The sequence below is a fragment of the Petaurus breviceps genome, unplaced genomic scaffold, assembly GCF_028583685.1.
Source record: "Petaurus breviceps papuanus isolate PSGF00001 unplaced genomic scaffold, PetGlider_PUasm1.0 174, whole genome shotgun sequence".
NCBI classification, from domain to species: Eukaryota; Metazoa; Chordata; class Mammalia; order Diprotodontia; family Petauridae; genus Petaurus; species Petaurus breviceps.
Window position 1 is genome coordinate 40,228,480 of NW_027185761.1, and position 21,143 is coordinate 40,249,622.

General features: G+C 40.2%; 1 protein-coding gene across 1 annotated transcript in view; it reads right to left on the bottom strand.

The window, feature by feature from the left end:
• GXYLT2 (glucoside xylosyltransferase 2) overlaps nucleotides 1-16,922 on the bottom strand; it is an 80,379-nt gene extending 63,457 nt beyond the window's left edge. Inside the window, exon 1 of the mRNA XM_069084089.1 lies at nucleotides 16,534-16,922. Coding sequence (XP_068940190.1) covers nucleotides 16,534-16,820 — 287 coding nt within the window. The 5' untranslated portion in view covers nucleotides 16,821-16,922. The remainder of the gene's footprint in view (nucleotides 1-16,533) is intronic.
• Nucleotides 16,923-21,143: the final 4,221 nt, after the last annotated feature.

Genomic DNA, 21,143 nt, shown 5'->3' on the forward strand with positions numbered 1-21,143 from the left:
ACACACACACACACACACACACACACACACACACACACACACACACGGGTACTCAGTTTCCTCATTTGTAAAACAAGGGTTAAGGCCCCTCCCAACTTCAAAAAAATTAATCTAGAAATTCCAGAGTATCTGAAAAATTGGCATTGCTTGTTTTCCTGGCTGCCTGAGATGTAACGTTTTCTTAATAGCTTAAGAGTTTCAGGCGTTAGAGTTAATTAAACCTCAATTTCTAGAGATTATAAATAATGAAATACGGCATTTATGTGAAGTGGTATTTACTTTCCAGCCCATTAGTGCAAAAAACGCTGAATTATTAAAGTGAATAATTGACTCTACACACAGTCTTTCTTCTTGTCTTCTATCTTTTTTTATTGCTCCCTCTCAATTGAGAAGCTAAATTCCTTCATCCAATCCAACCCTACAATCATTTATCACATGGTCCCTACTACGTGCAAGGCAGTGGAGTGGGTACACAAAGACAAAACAAAAAATACAGCCCCTACTCTCAAGGAGCTTCTTTGGGCATAAAGGTGACACTTTGCTACTGGCCAGCGAATAAGCTTTTAGGACTGTAGCTAGGTCGCATAATGGATAGAATGATGGACTTGGAGTCAGAAGTCCTGAGTTCAAATCTCATTCCAGATACTTCCAACTAAGTAACCCTAGACAAGTCACTTAATCTCTCTTGGCCTCAATTCCCTCATCTGTAAAATGAGGATAATAATAGCACCTATCCTATGGGCTTGTTGTGGAGATCAAATGAGATAGCATAGGTAAAGTGCTCTATAAATGCTAACTATTATTATTATTATTAGGAAAGCAATCAGCCCCTAAAATAAGACCGGAGCCAGAGCTGTCCATAGCTAATCAGAGGAAAATAACTCCACAGCTGAAAGATATCAGAGAAGGGGAATAGATCCTTCCAGCTCAAAGGATGATGTACTCAACTTATAGGAACATTACATGAGCCCAGCTCTTTCTCCTCAGTTGACTTTCTTTTAAGGTGCCATCATAATGATCTCTACTTAGGACACACTGTCTTACTCCTGGAAGAAAGACTTTACCAAAAGGGCAGGATCCACTACAACTGAGCAGCACCAGTAAAATAAGGGAATTGGACCTGAGGGCCTCTGAGGACACTTCTGGCTCTAAATCTATGATCCGACCATTCTAGAATCACAGAATCGCAGAGCTGGAAGTGCCCAATACAGACCAGAACAAGAATTGTTCCTACCATATACCTGACAGGTCATCACCCAGCTTTTTTTGGATGGGAGTTTCTTCCATTTAATTCCTAGGGGTAATTCAGAATAGCTGATTAGGGCCACATTTATTTTTCTTTTTTTGTTGCTGTTTTGTTTTTCTTTCCAAGGCAACAGGGGTTAAGTGACTTGCCCAAGGTCACATAGCTAAGTAAATGTTAAGTGTCTGAAGTCAAATTTGAACTCAGGTCCTCCTGACTCCAGGGTGGGTGCTCTATCCATTGAGCCACCTAGGTGGCCCCCCCCCCCAAATGTTTTTCATCTCTCTTTTGTGGATTGTCTTCCCCATTAGAATATCATTCAAAATCTTATAAAAATGAATGTTGAATGACAAAACAGGAAAATTATAAATACTGGAGAAGATGTGGGGAAATTGGAACACATGCATTGTTGGGAGAGTTGCAAACTGATCCAACCATTTTGGAGAACAATTTGGAACTATGCCCAAAGGGCCATAAAAATGTGCATACCCTTTGACCCAGCAATACCACTCCTAGGGCTATACCCAAAAGAGATCATACAAATGGGGAAAGGACCCACATGTACAAAAATATTTATAGCAGCTTTTTTTGTGGTGGCAAAGAATTGGAAATTGAAGGGATACCCATCAATTGGGGAATAGCTGAATAAGTCATGGTAGATGAATGTAATGGAATACTATTATGCTATAAGAAATGATGAGCAGGCAAACTTCAGAAAACCCTGGAAAGGATTATATGAACTGATGCTGAGTGAAGGGAGCAGAACAGGAGAACAATGTACACTGTTACAACTACATTGTGCAATGACTAACTTTGATAGACTTGGCTCTTCTCAGCAATGCAAAGTTCTAAGAACTCCAAAAGCTCATGATGGAAAATGTTATCCACATCCAAAGAAAGAATTACGGAGTCTGAATGCAGATCGAAGTATACTATTTGCTCTCTCTTTTTTTGGTTTTATTTTTATTTTTTATTTTTGTTTCTTCTGTCTCATGTTTCTTTCCATTGGTTATAATTCTTCTTTACAATATGACTAATGTGAAAATATGTTTAATATGAATGTATATGTAGAGCCTATATCAGATTGCACAGCCTCTTGCAGAGGGGAGAAGAGAGGAAGGGGGAGAAAATTTAAAACTCAAAAGCTTGTGGAACTGAATGTTGTAAACTAAGAATAAATAAATTTTTTTAAAAGGGGAAAAAACAAATGTTGAAAATTATCTTTATATGTAATTGGAAAAAAATGAAATACTATTAAAAATGCTTATTGACTGACTGGCCCTAGTGATACAAAAACAACAAAACAGATGGTCCACGCCCTTAAGGAGTTTATATCCTGACATGGGGGACATAGCACATCAAAGAGGGATGTGCCCATAGAGGGGTAGGGGATAAAATCCAGAAAGAAAAGCAGGGCTGCTCCAGGTCCTTCCTGAAACTCACCAATGGGAGAAGGGGGCCACAGAGATAGAGGGACAAGTGAGCTGAAGGATTTTGGCAAAGTCCTGAGAGAGTAACCAAGCTTGGTCCTGCAGAAGAAAGAAAAGTACCTTCCCTTCCTTCTAACAGAATTTGGGGGACTCTGGGTGTGAAACATTGAATATACTGTTAGACCCAATTGATGTACTTGGTTAATTTTGCTAAACTGCTTTTTTGGGGTCTCTTTTTTCTTCTTATGAAAAATGGTCTTCTGGGGAGAAAAGGAGGAAGGTATGTATTTGGAAATGAAGGTGATGTTAAAATATATTTTTAAAAAGTGTTTTCAAGTAACTAAGGCATGAAAGCTATATATTTGGTCATGGGCATTCAAAAAAAATTTTAATAGTCTCTGCTCTCAAACTGTTTACAATCTAATGTGGGAGTTGGGAGGTAGGGGGAGGGTTGGGTAAACATACAACATGACACAAACAAGTATGATACTGAAAAAATGCAATAAAGGCAAGAGAGTATCCAGAAAGAAAAATGCTCTAAGTCAATTTGTGTTGGGAGAGATGACTTTCTTCTGGGTGAACAGAAGGTGATGGAGAAGGCTTTGTGAAGGATGCTGCACCTAAGCTTGGCTTTGAAGGCAAAGGACTTCAACAAGGCAGTGTATTGCAGGTATGAGGATCAGTAGGTAGGCAAGAGATAATCCCATTTTACTTCTACACTGCTGGAATGCTAAGGAGATGGAGAATTCTCCAAACTAGCCAGAAAAGCTAATACAACTACACAGAAATGGAGCTTGTGCTTCCAGAAAAACATGGAGAACCAAGGGAATTGTACAGTAAATGTGCAATGATTACCTTTCTGTCAAAGTCAAGGAATGGATATCTACTGTCCACTCCCACTGCAAGCTGGTCTCCTTTCTGGAAAAGGGGAATCAGGACGCTTCAAAACCCACCTCTCCACTGTCTAATTTATTGGAGACAATAAAGTTGTTTGTTTTAAAACAGAAGAGATTCAGTATGAAAACAGAGGAGGAAGAGCTTGAAGAGACAAGGAGTAATCTGGGCCTACATCAGGAAATGGAAGGGAGGAGACTTACACAGAGAAGGTGAAGAAGAAATACTAAACACTTAGATTTAATAGGCAGATAAGAGTTCTTCTGAAAGGGGAAAGTTGGCCCCTTGGTCCATCAGTTAACAAGCATTTATTAAGTCCTTTCTATGTGCCAGGTACTGTGCTAAGCTCTGAAGACAGAAAGAAAGGCAAAAACACCCCTGCCCTCATAGAGCTTACATTTAATGAATGATAAATGATCAAGCTTTCACCATACATGAAATGGGGAAGACAGTGTGTAGGTAACCATGAGATACATACAAAATAGACAAGAAATAATCTCAGAGTGGAAGACCTTAGTGGTTGAGGGGATTAGCAGAGACCTTACGTACAAGGTGAGATCTGGAATGAAGTCAGGAAAGTTAAGAGGTAGATAGAGGAAGGAGGGAAGACAGCCAGTTTCAAAGCAGAGAGATGGAAGATGGAGAGCCATGTTTAACTGCTGGTAGAACAGTATAGGTAGGAGGGGAATGAAGTGTAAGAAGATTGGAAAGGCAGGAAGGGGCCAGGGTAGGAAGAACTGTAAATGTCTAACAGAGGATTTTATTTATATTTGTTTGGTCTTGGAGGAAATAGGGAACCACTAATGTTTATTGAGTAGGAAGGTAACATGGTCAGACCATCACTTTGGGAAAATCATTTTGACAGCTGATTGTAGTATATACTGAAGTATGGGAGAGCCTAATGACATACATGTGCAAATGCTCTCAGGTGCGAGACCCAATCAGGGTGGGAGAAGAACAGAGAGGCAGAGGTTGGTGTTCCCTTGCTGATAGGGACCATGGCAACTATTTCTCCACCTGGCATTTAAAATAATGACATTTACCTTCTTTCCTGTATCCATTACGTGAAAGAACTATCCCATTTAGTGGATACTATAGAGATTTACTACAAAGCAAAAAAAGAACGACTCTAAAGACCCTTAGAAATTCATAGGTGACAAATACAAAAAGGAGGCAGAAAAAAAAACATAAAACCCTATAGCATCCTATTTCTACATGTATACACAGAGTATAACTGACAAGCAAAATGAAATACTAAAACAAGGAGGAAAATTTGACTTTATAAATATTACTGAAACTTGGTGGATTGAGACCCATGACAGGAACATGGCCATGGAAGGGGATATTTTTTTTTCCATTAAAATTTTTTTTGGCTAAACAGCAAATAAAATATATAATATAATATAAAATATACCATATATATTGTAGGACAGGAGAAGAGGTTTGTACATGAAACTGCAAAACTATTATACAGTCTGCTTTCTTTTTAAATTAAAGTAAGGGAGCCTGGCCGATGAAAGCCCAGCCCTTTTAATCACATACACTGTACTTGGCTTTGTGCAATCCCATGTGTGGACTTCAGAACACACGCAGATATTGTATTACTGTTTTCCTGTCTGCTTAGCATGTGGTGAAGAAAGGCCTTGTGGCTGGTTGCTGAGCTGGAACTGAGCGTTTATTCAAAAAGGCCAAAGCAAGCCCTCTCTTTCCTGGTGGCAAGTGGGGCAAGGGGTACCAAGAGACCCTGAAGTCGATGCAACACACAGAATTAGGCAAAGCCCACTACATATGTGCCAAAGGACCAGGCTCTCATTGAGCAATCACCTGCTACATATATAAAAAATTCAATATGTAACTTTCAAAATGGCCCCACTTGTCTCTGATTCCTTCTGGCCTTCCTTCCATTCACATTTACTCTTTGGAGGAGGGAATCCCATTACTGGACCACTTTACATCTACTGTTAAACAAATAACCAAGAAGAATGGACACAGATGGATGGTTAGTCATCGAAGAAAAGTCCATTAAGCTCCGGGGGATAGAAAAGGTAAAACAAACAGACAGAAAAAATCACAAACCTGGTACCTGCTCTCAAGAAGTTCACAGTCTAATGAAACAATCCAAGAATCAAGGTATCCTTGAAAACTATGATTTAAAAAAAAAAAAGGCCCAGACACTATTTTTTAAGAAATTATACACTGAAATTGTCCACATTTATTAGAACCAGAAAGCAAAGACAGAAAGAAGTCATCCTTTTCTGAAAGGAAGCCCTAAAATAAAAGTCTCAAGAATATTCAAAGCTCCTATGTCGAAGGGAAAAAATAAAAAGGACTGTAAACATCCAGAAAAAAGCCACCTCCCAAGGAGCCACAGTAAAGCTCACATAAGATCTGAGAATTTACACTAGAAATAAGGAGAGCCTTAATTGCAATATTCCAAAAGGCAAAAGAAATAGGCTTGCAACCAAGAATAATTTACCCCGCAAAGCTGAGTATCATTCAACAGGAGGAGGAGGAGATGACCCTTTCATGGAAGAGACAACTTTCAAGCATTTCTGATGAAAAAACCAGAGCTGAGGAGGAACTTCGAAATACAAACACAAGAGGCCAGAGAAACCTAAAAGATAAGTTTATTTATATAATTAGAAGGAGCTGTATAATGATATAGCACTAACATTTACAGGGGGAGAAGAAACAGATGTCCCTTCAGAATCTTAATATCTTCAAAGGCTATTGATGGAGTGAAATAAAAACAGAAGCTTAGGGGGCGCAGATCGCTCCTGTTCTGAGGATTAAAAGGAGAGGTAAAAAAGAAGGAATATACTAGTGGAGAAAGAAAAAAGGGGTACAACTTGCTATTTTTCATAACTGAGGTATCTGATAAGAGTACTGTGAGTTGTTATTCAGTCACAACTGACTCTTTGTAACCCCATTTGGGATTTCTGGATTGGTTTGCCATTTCCTTCTCCAGCTCATTTTATACATGAGGAAACTGAGGCAAGAAGGATTAAGTGACTTGCCCAGGGTCACAAAGCACATGGAAGGGTGAGGGGCACCTACATCAGAGGAAACTTCACATTCTGAAACAATAAAGCTATTAATATAGCTATTAAGAAGAAAGTTTTTTTGTTATTTTTATCTTTCTCCACCACCAGCCTTAGCTCATTCTGAACCTTGTATTCATGGCAGTATTCTTGCTGGATCATAATATGTTTTTATATTCATCCTCCATTATATGCCTTTGTTTCTGTCTTTTTTAAAAAATTATTTTGGATTCATTCAAAACAAATTTCCTAATCCTAAAGGGGGAGTTAAGCAAGGGAGAAAAAACCCCCAGCTATAATTAGAATCTAAGAAGGTGCCTTGGATATCTCTTAGATGATTAGGTCATCAAATTGTGGTATACAAACGTAATAAAACATTATTGCTCTGTAAGACAGAAGAAAGAGACAACTTCAGGGAATCTTGGGTAATATAAACGGATGCAGAGTGAAGGGACCAGAGCCAAGAGAACAATTAATTCTACAAGGACAGCAACATTGTAATGAAAAATATCCTTGAAAGACTTCCAAACTTAGGTTGCCATATGTCTCTGGAGTACCTAGAATGAAACATACATTGTCAGACATGGCTAGTGTGTGGATTCATTTTGCTCCACTGCTTTTATTTATTACAAGGGAGTCTTTTTCTTTCACTTTTTAATGAGCTCAGAAGCTCAGGGGGTTAATTTAAACTGTGGCTAGATAACTATTGGTTGGAGTTATTAGAGAGTAGATTTTTGTTCAGATGGGATTGCCTCTCAGGTCGCTTCTAACTTTTGAGACTGTGAGCCTTCGAAGCCAGAACAAGGGCTGTATTCTCTCCCTGAGAGAACATGGAGCAATCAAGGGACTACAGGTCACAATGAGGGAAAACAAAGGTCAGGTCAAGGAGCAGAGGAGCATTTGGCAAAAAAAAGCAGGCTAGAGGACTTCTCAGAGAGCATTTCAGAATCCCAGATCTTGGACATGGGGCAGTTTTTAGTGATGGTAAGCTCCTCCTGTGTCCACACTCATGTATATGGCTGAAGTAGAGTGGGGAGGAGGAAGTACATAGAAACTGAAGAGGTGAGAGTGTTAGAAGCATAATGAATATGAAGAAAAAAGTCATCAAAATGACATCAGAAACTAGGTAGGAAGGGAAGACTGACAGCCAGGTGATAAAGTTGTTGAAGAAGGTGACAAGAGTTTCCTGGAGGTTGACAGATGGCAAACCAGCAAGGATGCATCCTGGGTGTATAATTGGATGCTTGGAACATCAAAGGAGGATGGATTGTTGAGTGAAGGCACTCAGGGCTTTCCTAATTGGTTAAATCCATTGTGGTAGCCAATGTTCAGACCTCTGCAGTTACATAAAGTGTAACTGGCTTGCCCTGACTGATGGGAAATCTGATAGTTGACTCTGATCCGAATATTACTTTCTGCATCAAGTACCATTCCAAGAGGAGTCATACATCTGAAACTACTCAAAAGTAGAGTCAAAATGTCTCTTTTGTAAATAATAGAGGAATCATCAGAAATCAATTCATTATATTGAATTTGGTTCATAAACTTTAAAGGAAAAAAAATAATTGTGTTACATGTGGAACTAGGCCTCGCAAACAACAGGCATTCAATAATGTTCAATGGTGATAATGAAAAACAGGCTGATTGTCAAAAATGTGTAGTATTTAATCCATGCTGTAAGTGAACCCTTGTTTTTGTTTCATTAAAAAAAATCTTTTAGTGATATCTTTTATTTTTATATCTTGTAATATTTTATATCTTCTGTTTTTATATCAACCACATTCCCAAGTATAATCTATCTTCCTATCCAAGAGCTGTTCCTTGTAATAGAATAAAATAGAGGGGAAAGTGAGCAAAACTAACCAATACATGAAAAAAGTCTGAAATTATATGCAGTGTTCCATGCCCAATTGATCTGCCATCTCTTCAAAACAGAGATCCCTTCTCATATCTTTTGTCTGACCACTTTTATCATTTATAATTTCATTTATAATTTATCATTTATAATTTATATTTTATAATTTATCATTTATAATTTCATTAGATTTCATTCCTCCCTTCCTATCCTACCATAAGATTTCATTCCAGTTCATTCTACACCCTCTTTTTTTCTTTTATTCAAAGTTTGTTGGGGGGGGGGCAGTGTGGCTTGGTGGTGCAGTAAATAGAGCACCAGCCCTGGAATCAGGAGGACCCAAGTTCAAATCCAGCCTTGACACTTAACACTTACTAGCTGTGTGACCTTGGGCAAGTCACTTAATCCCAATTGCCCTCTCCCCTCCAAAAAGGAAAAAAAAACTTTGTTATGGTGATGTGAAATATGAACCAGCAATATGTTAGAAATAAGTGGCTGTTGATCTACTAAGAAGAAAAATTGACTGATTATTTTCCCTCCTTGCTCTAAAATTCTATGACTCCATATGGCCTGTAAACAGAGAGTATGCCTATTTTTCTCTTCTTAAGTAAGGCCCAAGAATTTAGGGATGGCAATAGAAAAAGAGGAGAAACCATTTTCTCAACAAAATTACATCCACCTGAATCTCACAGATGGGAACTTTATTAAGGAGATCTGTTTCAAAGGGATTCCAATGAGGACTTAATGGCATGAATTAGATCACAAAGTTTCTAGCTATGCACAGTTTTAATCTCAAAGAGTAGAATTTAAAATAACTTAGAAACTTCCCCTGGCATAAGTAAAGTCTTTAAGAATGAATTTCATACATCTATGCTCAAAAGGGCAGCCTTAAGATTCAAGAGACTTTGTTATCAGTTTCCATTACCCCATTCCTGGAGAGTAAATGGTTATAAGCTTTATGCTTCCACAGATTGTGGGAGTCCATCATTTGTAGTCATATAGCATCACCAGAAAAATATTGCCACTAAAAAGATGAGGTTGTGCATCAGAGAGTAGCTTGTACTCATTTAAAACACTGCACAGTATCTCAAATACAATCAGCCTGCACACTTCCTCTGCTCACTGTATATCTGCAGTGCTTCCCCCAAGAAAAAAGAAGTGTAGTCCAGGAAAGAAAGCATTAAATTTGGAGTTGGAGAACCTGGGTTTGAATTCTCTCTCTGCTATGCATTGTCTATGTGATCTTGGGCAAGCAAGTCACAGGCAGTGTGTTGAACCTGGAGTCAGAAGAACTGGGTTTAAATCCTACTTGTCTGTGACCCCAGGCTCTTAATTTCTCTGACCCTCAGTTTTCTCAACTGTAAAATGAGGAGTGGAACAAGATGACCCTTCTTAGGTCACTCTGGCTCAAAACCTAACATTTTAAGTGGCCACACAACAAAGTTCTCTTAATTTTTTCACTTAGATACACAATATACAACTGGGAACATGAAAACATGAAGCCAAAGCTAAGCCTCCAGGAGCAACAAAGCCAAAAGACTCAGGCCCAAAAATTAGCAGGGTCTTTGGAAGAGCATGAATTTGATTTCTTGGGAAAACTCATGACTCACAGGAAACTCTAAACTTACTCCATGCTTTTCCAAGCTGGGCAATCCTAGCTCTTGGCTGCTGGAGAGGCGGCAAAACTAAAAATTCGATGGAGGGATAAGATTCCAACTCAATAAATATCCAAACCTTTTACTGCAGCCCAAAGGTTCTAATCACTTTTTCAAGTCTTAAATCATGAAACAAAATACTGAATTTTTTTAGTGCATTTGTCCATCACATCTCCCACTCGTTCCCCTTTTCTCTCTCTCTCTCCAGAGAAGACCTTTTCTTATTGCCTCATAGCTCAGAAGATTTCTAACTTGGAAGGAAAGAGATTATGGGAGAAAGAGACTAAGTGGAAAGGGAGCTTGGCGTGGTAGAAAGAGGCAGAGGTCCTTGGTTCAAATCCCAGCTCTGTCTCTTGCTCTCTGTGTGACTTTGGCCAAGTCTCATGACTTTTTCACATCTGTAAAAGTAGAAGGCTGGACTAGATAACCTCTATGGCTCCTTTTAGCTCTAAATCTATGTTTTCATGTTGTCTCCCCTGTTAGATTGTAAGCTCTGTGAGGGCAGGGTCTGTCTTGCCTCTTTTTGTATGCTCAGCTGGGTGCCTGGCACATAGTAGGCACTTAATAAATGCTGATGGGTTGATTGAACCTATAATTAACTTGGTCAAGGTCACACAGTTCTCAGTCAGTCAGTGCACAAACATTTATTTATATAAGGGACTGTGCTAACCCTGGGGACAGGCTCAAAGAAAGGCAAAAGGTCCCTGCCCTCAAAGAGGTTCACTAGCTGGTCTCTTGACCAAGTCTTAGGATCATAGGTTTAGAGCTGGAAGGAACATTAGAAGGCAATCTAATACAACCTTCTCAATCATGGATGGACCAGTGAGTCACTTGGGCCTCAGTTTCCTCAGGGTCATTAGGGAAGAGATGGCAGAGTCAGAATTAGAACCTAGGTCCTCTTACTACAAATTTAGTACTCTCTCCACTGTACCAGGCTGGCTGCACCTAAGATTCCATTTCCAAGAGGATGAGATTAGATGATCTCCAAGATTTCTATCAACTCTCAGGTCCTACAGATCTACTGTGCTTATTTTCCTCTGAAAGATTACAAGGATACATTTCATCTTTTTCAATCAAAAGATGCTCAGAATCTACAAAACTCATCTCCTAAATCTGGGGACTGAAAGTCAAGAAATGCCATCTTCTTGGCAGTTTTGCAAAGGAAGTCTTGTCTAAGCTGACATCTTCTGACAACCAACAGAAGACCGTGCGAGACATTCACTCAGCCACCATTTTGTCTACTGGGGCACTGTCTGTCACTGAGACAATAAGACAGCTAGGGTGAAGAACTTGCTCAGAACCAAAAATGAAATGTGGAGACTGGCCGGTGAGAGAAGAGGAAGTATTTAGTGAAAGGGAAAAGTGAAATAGTGGAGGGAGGGGTAGAGTGTAAGAGGTAGTTCCTAAGTGACTCTGGCCTTTAAGGAAATAATAATAATAACAAGAGAGGAAGCATGGAGGGAAGATGATGATGATGATGATGATGGTGATGATGATGGTGATGATGATGATAATGATGATGATGGTGGTGGTGATGATGATGATGGTGATGATGGTGATGGTGATGATGATGATGATTATGGTGATGATGGTGATGATGGTGACAGCAGCCAGCATTTCTATAACACTTTAGTGCTTAATGTGTGTAATCTCAATTAATCCTCAAAACAATCCTGTGAGTTCAGTGCTATTATTATCATTCCCTTTTTATACATGAAGGAACTGAGACTAAAAGGTCTTAGGCATAAAGGACTTAGAGTCCTAAAAATTTAAAAAATTGCCTGGGGGACTGAGAGGTTAAGGAGACTTAGCCAGAGTAACAAAGTTGTCAAATGGCTGAGAAAGAGTTTGAATTCAGGTCTTCCTGACCCAGGTCCAGCATTCTACCCACTATATGACCCAGCTTCTTGCTGCCTTATAGTGAATAGAGAGCAGAGACCAGAGATGCAAACACCACCCCTGACACATACTTACTATTCGACCCTTGGAAAACTCCTTTAATTATCTCTGTACTCTGGGAAACTCTCTCAAGCTATAGATTGTAAAGCAAGTAAGGATCTACATCAGAAAAGGGCATTTCTTCACGGGGAGTTCACTATACCAATGAAATCAAGGGACTGGTCTAAAAACAAAAGCTCTCATGGTCAGGTGATCCTCACGTCTCTTCTAGTAGGTGTAATCCTTTCTTAATTTCAATTCATCATAAAATGCTTTCTTGTTTAGGACAATGGAAGAAAGAAAGGCTGACATCAAAATATTTTATGATTTAAAAAAGTGATGATGGATGTAAAGTCATATAACCTGTAATGCATTTAACACATTCTAAATCTGCACTCTTTACAGAACTGTGCACATACATTCAGTCTTCAGAATAGGTTTGCAAATTGTAAACAAACAAAAAAAGGGTAGAAGCTTTTAATAATGAAAATTGCATTTATAAATGATCTACGTTAAAATATAATAAATCTCAAGTATAGTAAATTACTTCCTGTTTTGTACAACAGATACCTTCTATTTTAGTTGCTAACTAAGGACTATACAATTTTTAAAAAATTAAAAAAAAATCCCTGGGAGGTAGGCAGTATTGTCATTCAGTCATTTTTCAATCATGCCTTACTAAAGGTTTTCACAGCAAAGATATTTGAGTGGTTTACCATTCCTTTTTCAGCTCATTTCATATATGAGTTAACTTAGGCAAATGAGGTTAAGTGAGTTGGCCAAGCTACTAAGTGTCACACAGCTACTAAGTGTCTGAGGCCATATCTGAACACAAATATTCCTGACTCCAGACTTGTACTCTCTATCCACTGCACCACCTAGTTGCCCCTACATACAACAGGTATGGTAAAAAAGGGACATTTCATGGAGGAGGTAACTGAAACTCTGAGAAGGTTTAAATGAAAACACTTAACCCTCTTGAAATTGGAGAAGAGAGAAAATACAAGAGCTCTTGGTTGGTACCATGGTAGGCACAAAGTTTTGGAAGAAGGAGCTGGAAGCTACAATAAGAGTTTGTATTTTCCCATCACTGTTTAGACTGTGGAGGTTAGAACTGGTTATTCAATCACCATCTCACTATCAGAGAAACAGCAGAAGAATGTCAGAGCTAGAAGCAAACTCTTGAGATCATCCAATCATGTGTGTGTGTGTGTGTATGTGTGTGTGTGTGTGTGTGTGTGTTAGACACCTTAGCCAGTCCAGGTAAGGATATAGGCCCCTTCTCACCAGAATGCTTTTAGATAATTGAAGGAAATGCTAAATTTTGGTTACAAGTTAGTAAAAAATAAAGGTATAATTTTTTTTCCCCAAACCCTGTTCACTCACGCCTTGACTAGCCACAAGACTCCTTGATGGTCCATATTTAGTCCAACCTCCTCACTGAACAAACAAGGAAATTGAGCCTGGGGGAAGTAGAAAAGCTGGGACTAGACCCCAAACCTCCTGACTCATAATCCGTTACTCAATGGATTATGGATCATTATATAGTTCTGCTGCCTGCCTCTTCAGCTACCATAGCCTTCCACTTTTAGATCTGACATGAAGTATTCATTTTCTTGCATGTAATGACATTGTGGTCTCATTTTCACAGACCCCACCAAGAACGGGAATGCCTTACCCAAGGCCTATCTCTTTTTTTTTCATAGAGTCTACGCCTATTGAGAGCAACATTACAATCAAATGACTAGTTGCAAAATTGTAGGGTCTGGATGAGCCTAAGCAAATCCCTGGAAACTTAATTAAAATGAAAACAAGATGTTGGAAGAAAAAGAGCATTGTGTTTCAAGAATCAACGTGGCAGGACTCCACCTCCCCCCAGTATCCCTGGGGAACAGCCTTCTGCATCTAGGACAGTAGGCAGGTGGTAATCTTCGACTTATCCAACTCCAAACTTTTTTTTGCTCACCACAACCACAAGTCTGACCTTCCTTAGGCCAGAAATGATGAGGTCACCCATATTACTTCACATCACTTTTGGGTCCTAGCTACTTAAAGAGATTGAAGCATTTGTATTCCAAAACACATGTAGCCTTTTACCCTCCCCAAGGTGAAATTCTTACTGAACTATAGCAATGTAACTGGTCAGGAAAACAAAGTCAGGAAAAGTACTTTGATGCAGTGGTCCTTGACTAGGCTGCCTTTGGTACCATGCCCATAGAAGTAGCTCAAGAAAAAATGAATAAATAAGGTTCTAAAAACTGTCACCTTTTCCAAAAGATATGAGAATGAATTTCATCTTTATTCATTTGAGTCAAAGACTTCCTGGGGCTTATTTACCTTCTGCAAAGTTTTCTCATTTTATTCCTTATTCCTTCCGTGTTGGCCATGATTTCCATGATAATCTAATAGATATGTTCAAAAGAAAAATGACTTCAGGAGGTACTGTTGTTCATGGAAGTAATCCTACTTTAAAATATCCATTTATATTCTGCCCATGACCCACTCCCTGCCAGAGCAAACTTGGCCAGTTGGACAATAAGGTGCCACGGAAATGTGTTTCCCAAATGTCTTTTTTTTTTAAACCAAATTTGAAAACCTCTTAGGTCTCTTATCACATTATTTACTTTGTAAAAATTCTTTGTAAAATGATGAACTAGTGCTTTTTCAGTCAATAGAAAGTGATCAAGGAGAAACTCTTAAGATATTTAGGTGTTAGGTGTGTGAGTTAACTTACCCTAACCACAACTAAAATACCATGTTTGCTACTCTGAATAAGGATAGCTTTTTTAAATATCCCAAATCCTAATGAACTTGCATTTGAGTCCAACATAGGAAATTAGAGGAATCAGGGGATATATTTTTTGAAATCTGAATAATTTTCTGTAAAAATATCTCAATTTAAAAAAAACTTAATTTCCCCTAACTTTGAAGGCTCTTGAAGAGGCAAAGATGCAAAAGTTATACTTACGCTACCACCACAGCCTACTGGAAGGTTAAAAAAGAAAAGGAAACCTCAGAAATAATCCAATCCCATCATTTTACAAACAGGCCAATGGACCTACAGTAAATATCAGAAACAGGATGCAAACCCAGGTCCTCTGACATGAAAACCTGGGCACTTTCCAATATATTATGCTGTGCAATATTAATCTTAACCCCATCCAGTCAACTAATACCCACATAATATCAATGGAATGTATGCTCCTTGAGGGAAGGCACTGGGTTCACTTCCTCTATTTCTCTGTCTCTTCCTCCTTCCCTCCTCTCTTCCTCCCTCCCTCCTCTCTCCCTCCCCCCCCTCTCATTACATTCCCAATGTCTCAAAATTCCTGGCACAAAATATGAGTTCAGTGACTACTTATTGAATGAATGGACAAGTGTAAATAAAGGCAGTCATCAAGATTTACTTTCTTTCACTTCATAATAATACCCCATATTTATAAAGCATCAAACACTCTAGAAAGACATTTTCCTCATATATCTGATCCTCATGAGACTAGCAATGAGGTAGGCAGGGCACGCGCTGTTATTCCCATTTCAAAGATAAGCAGTGAGACTCAGAGAGCTTCAGGGAGTTGCTCAAGGTCATCCAATGAGCCAGATACCAGGACTCTGATTTTCTGACTCCAAGCCTAGTGCTTTTTCTCCACACCTGGCTGCATTCCATTTATCTTCAGTTAGTTTCTGCCAAAACACTAGAACAGATTTAGTAGTTTCAGCTGGGGGAAAAAACTTCTTCAATTATTTGCAAGCTATTAAAGACTCCAACAAATGTGTGTAGTGCATCTGAAGTGCGGTAAGTTAGAAACATCAAAAGCTTTAATCAGACTAAAAGGAAAAGGTCCAACTGACAGGAGATTGTAAAAAGCTGTTCACAACAAAGGAAATGAACACAAATCCCTAAACTGCAAGAGAATGGGAAAGCACGGTTAAGGTCAGGGACAGAAAGAACCCTTTGATGAATAGCCACAACATCAAGAAAAACATACATATTTAAAAGTAACCACAGCATCTTGCGATACAAAATTGCCAGCAACAGGACCTTTAAAGAATATTTTTTAAACAGGAGCTTTCTCTTCCTTGCCACCACTCCCCCTAAAGTAAAGACATTTACCAAACTACAGACTGATAATTAGAATTGCAAGGACAAATAAAAATGGTTTTGTGCAATAAGAAGAAGGGGTTGCCAGCTGGGCAAAACTTGAAACCACAGACGTATGGAGGGATCTAGTGAAGGGCTTCATCCCAGCCCCTGGGTAGAGACTGACAACATTCTCGGTCAATTACATTGCAAGGCTCGGATTCCAGGGCTGTCGCCCCGGGCAAACTGGAGGGGGAGAAGGAAGATGGGGGTGGGGGGCGGGAAACCTGGGCTCAGGGCGGCTGCGACCACCCCGAGCCCTTCAACAGGAGGACAGCCTCCTGCCGACGTCTACCCCCTCCCTCGCTCTCTCCCCATCTCCCTGGAAGGGCTTACCTAACGCCGGCAAACTTGTCTTGCCTCCCAGCGCTCCTCTTGCCTGGCTTCGTGTGGAGACGTGGCTGCCTGAGCCGCTTAGAAACTTGAGCCGCTCCCAAGGGTCTGGCCAGAGCGAAGGGAGAGGGCGCGCTGACTCCCCCGGGGCCGGAGAGCGCAGCGCGCAGCCAACTCTTGCCCGGAGGCGCTTTGGGGGGCGCTTCGTCGGCGCTGCCCCCGAGCAGATAAAGAAGCAGCAGACTGCCCAGGCACAGCAGGACGGCCACGACCTTGCAGGAGAATCTCATGGTGTGGCGGAGCAGCCCGGGCGCGCCGCGGCCGCCCCACTGCTCATCGCAGCGCAAAGGAGCGCCCGGACTGGCTGCTTCGGCCGCTGCGGCCGCGGGCCAGGGGGGCAGCCAGGCGGCGCGCGCGCCAACGCGGCTCCTCGGGCCAGCCGCGGGGCTCGGCTGGAAGAGGAGGAGGGGAGAGAGCCAGGGGAGGTGGGGGCCTCGGGGGAGGGGCTGCGAGCCACTACCGTACTGTATAGAATAGCCGCTCTCCTGGCCGGGGACCTGGAGGGGGCCAGGAGGGGCAGGCTGTTTGCTGGCCTCGGGAGCTCAGGTGTGTGTGCGTTCCTCCTATCCACCCTGGTGCCTACTGTGTGCACAGCACCCTGCAAACCGTCATGTACCTATGCTAACAACTGGTATGGCCACCAAGGAGTTGGTGCAGAAGCAATTACGAATGAATAAAATGGCCTTATTAAGCTCTTTGTAAGAGGGTTGTGTCTGAAGAGGTCATAGCTTTAGAACTGGAAGGAACTTCATTTTATCCGTTGTTTTCTCTTCTCTTCCTCCCACCTCCCCCCTTTGAAAAAAGAGGAAAAAGGCAATTGGGGAAGAGCTAAATAAATTATGGCACTTGAATGTAATAGAATATGACTGTGCTGTAAGAAATTCGTGTGATGATACAGAAAAGCTTGGAAGAAGACCTCTATGTGAACCGATGCAGGTGAAACCAGCAGAGCCAAGAAAACAACGTATTCAGTAACTACCACAACGTGAATTGGAACGAACAAGCACACCCTAAAAATTCAAAAGCAAATCTAACAAAATTATAGATAACAGGGCTCAATGAAGAGGTATGACAGGACACTCAGTGGGAGGTCCACGAGTGTTACACGTTGTTTACATGTTTTGGGACTTTTTTTGTTTACGTGTTTTCGGACTTTGTTTAGGGTATCAATCAGTTGTGCTGACTATTTTCTTCTTCTTCTTCTCTTTTTTTAAGCAATTGGGGTTAAGTAACTTGCTCAGGGTTACACGGCCAGGTGTTTCTGGGTGGGTGTTAAGTGTCTGAGCCTGGATTCGATCCCCCAGGTCATCCCGACACTGGGGCGGGTGTTCTTACTCCCTGTACTACCTGGCCTGCCCCTAGTTTCTTCTTCTTAAAAAATCCTATTTGTCACATGGGATGGCTCTCTGGGAAGGGGAGAGGGAGGGATACATGAGATAACTATAGTGATAAAAGAAAACAAAATATCAATAAAACATTTTTTAGAGGAGGAATGGGAGAGAGGAAGCTTTTAAATATGCAGTCAAGCAAAACAAATTCCCATATTGGCCATGTATGTCTCAAATAACTTGGGAACTTGGATCAACATGAAGACCATAAGTCTATCAATGAGTACCTACTGTGTACCTTGTACAGTGCTAAGCACAGTTCTAGAGGACCTATGATGAAACATGCTGCTTGATATGTGGGATTCCTGTGATGTTCTTGTTCAGGTAATGATGGGTACTTGATGTCACAGGATTTCATCACTGGTCATGAGGTGATAACAGTGTAGACATGGGGTGATCTCTTTACTAAGTATGAACATCTCTCTCTGAGTCAGAAGAGGAAGAAAATTGTTCATGTCCTTTGGATCTTTAATTACCTCTGCCCTTAAAATAGCCAGTTTGGGTAGTTCAGGCAAGTAGAAGCAGGAGAAAGCAGTCAAACAGCATTTATGTGAATGCTCACTTAGTGTCAGGCACTGTGCTAAACTGGGGATATAAATACAAGAACACTGGTCCTGACTTCAAGGTGTTTACATTCTAATTGGGAAAGACAACAAGTAAATAACGAATACACAAAGAGTTAAAGGAAGACAATCTGAGAGGATAAGTCCTTAGCAGTTGGAAGAGAGAGAAGGGCCTCCTGTAGTAGGTGGGATTTGAGCTTAATCTTGAAGGAATACGGAGAAACTGAGTCAGAGGTTAGGAAGCAAAGATTTTGAGGCATGGGGACAGCCAGGGTGTGTTCCAGGGATTGTAATGGATAGCAAGTCAGTGAGTGCAGCTTTGCTTAGAGTCTGTAGAGAGCAATAAAGAAAAAGAAAGCTGAAAAAGTAGGAAGGGGCCATGGTGTGTAGAAAAAACAGGGAAGAGTATAGCCTCATTCATTTGGTAAACTATGCCTCTCTAAACAAAACTTAAGGTTTTATTTAATTTTTTTTTTTGCCTGTTATTGGATCCCATGAGAACATGGACAAGATGGGCAGGAAATCGATGGGCTGCCATCTGTATCTCTAGAAGGACCTCCAGAATCAATAAGCTCACAGATCCATTGAAATTTATGTCCCATTGTTATTTTTAATTTTTTTAACATTTCTATATAAAATTTAGAGTTCTGAATTCTATCCCTTTTTCCTTTCTTCCCTCCCTCCCCTCTTCCATACCTAAGCTGGCAAGCAATCAGATATATGTTATACATGTGCAAATTATGTAAAACATTTCCATATTAGTCATTTTGTACAAGAAGACTCAAATAAGAGGGAAAAAATGAAAGTGAAAAATAGTATGCTTCAGTCTGTATTCAATCACTATCAGTTTTCTGGAGGTGGATAGCATGCTTTATCATTAGTCCTTTGGGATTCTTAGATAACTATTGCTGAGAATAGCTAAATCATTCACTGTTCTTTATCAGACAATATTGCTGTTACTGTGTACAGCAGTCTCCTGGTTCTGTTTACTTCACTATGTATCTATTCATGTAAGTCTTTCCAGGTTTTCCTGAAATCATCTTGCTTGTCATTTCTTATAGCACAATAATATTCCATTACAACCATATGCTACAGCTTGTTTAGCCATTCCCCAATTGATGGACATTCCTTTGATTTCCAACTCAAAAAGAAATGCTATAAATATTTTTGTTCAAATAGGTCCTTTCCCCTTTATATGGATGTCTTTGGGGTACAGACCTAACAGAGGCACTGTTGCATCAAAGTGTATGCACAGTTTTTTGTTTTGTTTTGTGTTTTTGCCTTTTTGGAGGGCAATTGGGATTAAGTAACTTGCCCAAGGTTATGCACTAGTTTTTTTTGTGTTGGTGTTAAGAATCTGAGGCCAAACTGACCTCAGGTCCTCCTGATTCTGGGGCTGGTACTTTACTCCCTGCACCACCTAGTCACCCCGTATGCACAGTTTTATAGTCCTTTGGGCATAGTTCCAAATTGCTCTCCAGAGTGGATGGATCAGTTCATATCTCCACCATGTTAGCCACTCTGAGAGGTGTAAAGTGGTACTTCAGAGTTTTTTTAATTTGCATTTCTCTGGTCAATAGTAATTTAGAGCATTTTTTCATACGGCTATGAATAACTTTGATTTCTTTGTCTGAAAACTGCCCATTCATATCGTTTGTATGTCCCATCGTTGATTCATATTGAGTTTTCATGGGGCGGCTAGGTGGCACAGTGAATAGAGCAAGGCCCTAGAGTCAGGAGGACCTGGGTTTGGATCCAACCTCAGACACAACACAAAAAATAGCTGTGTGACCTTGGGCAAGTCACTTAACCCCAACTGCCCTCCAAAAAGCAAAAAACAAACAAACAAAAACATATTGAGTTTACATTTCAGTAAACTCTCTCAATGTTTTTCATGGTAACTCTTGTCTAGACATGTTGTCTATTCTACAACATACCCCTCATCTACCAGTCTCATTCAAGAACTTTTCTTTGGCAGATAGTAATCTTGAGGGCAGCCTAGAACAATGCCTTGAACATAATAGCTATTTAATAAATGTTTGTTGCCCTGGATTGTTGGGGAAAAAACTAGTCCGTCATGACCTGTTTTTATGATCTTATTAAAAACACGACCATTTTGGCTCTCAGATCAAAGCTTTCCTTTCTAAATCTCACAAAACCATCACTTCAATAGGGACATACCAATAACAATTCTTGTCCTTCCCAGTGGAACAGGGATCCTCTTAGCATATGGACCAGGTTTAGTCTTTGGGAAGCCTGACCTCTAAATAAAGTGGTTAGACCCTTAAAATCATTTAAAGCCTATGTTTCATCAGGCCTTTGCATGACCTACTGTCTATGGGAAGAATAGAGGGGCACTCAATGTATGATGTAAATCATGTGCAGGACAGCTATTTATTTATTCACCAAAAAAATGCAAGAAATTTATAAGCATAATTGATTTTTTAAAAAACCAACTTAAACAAGCAGCATTAACACAACTATTGCTATGCTCTCCCACGTTGTTGATGAATAATTTATCAAAATATATAGAATTTTCAGGCCTGCTGAATAGAAATTTCATTTCTTCTGATTTCTGCAGTTTTGTTTCCTTTGATGTCCA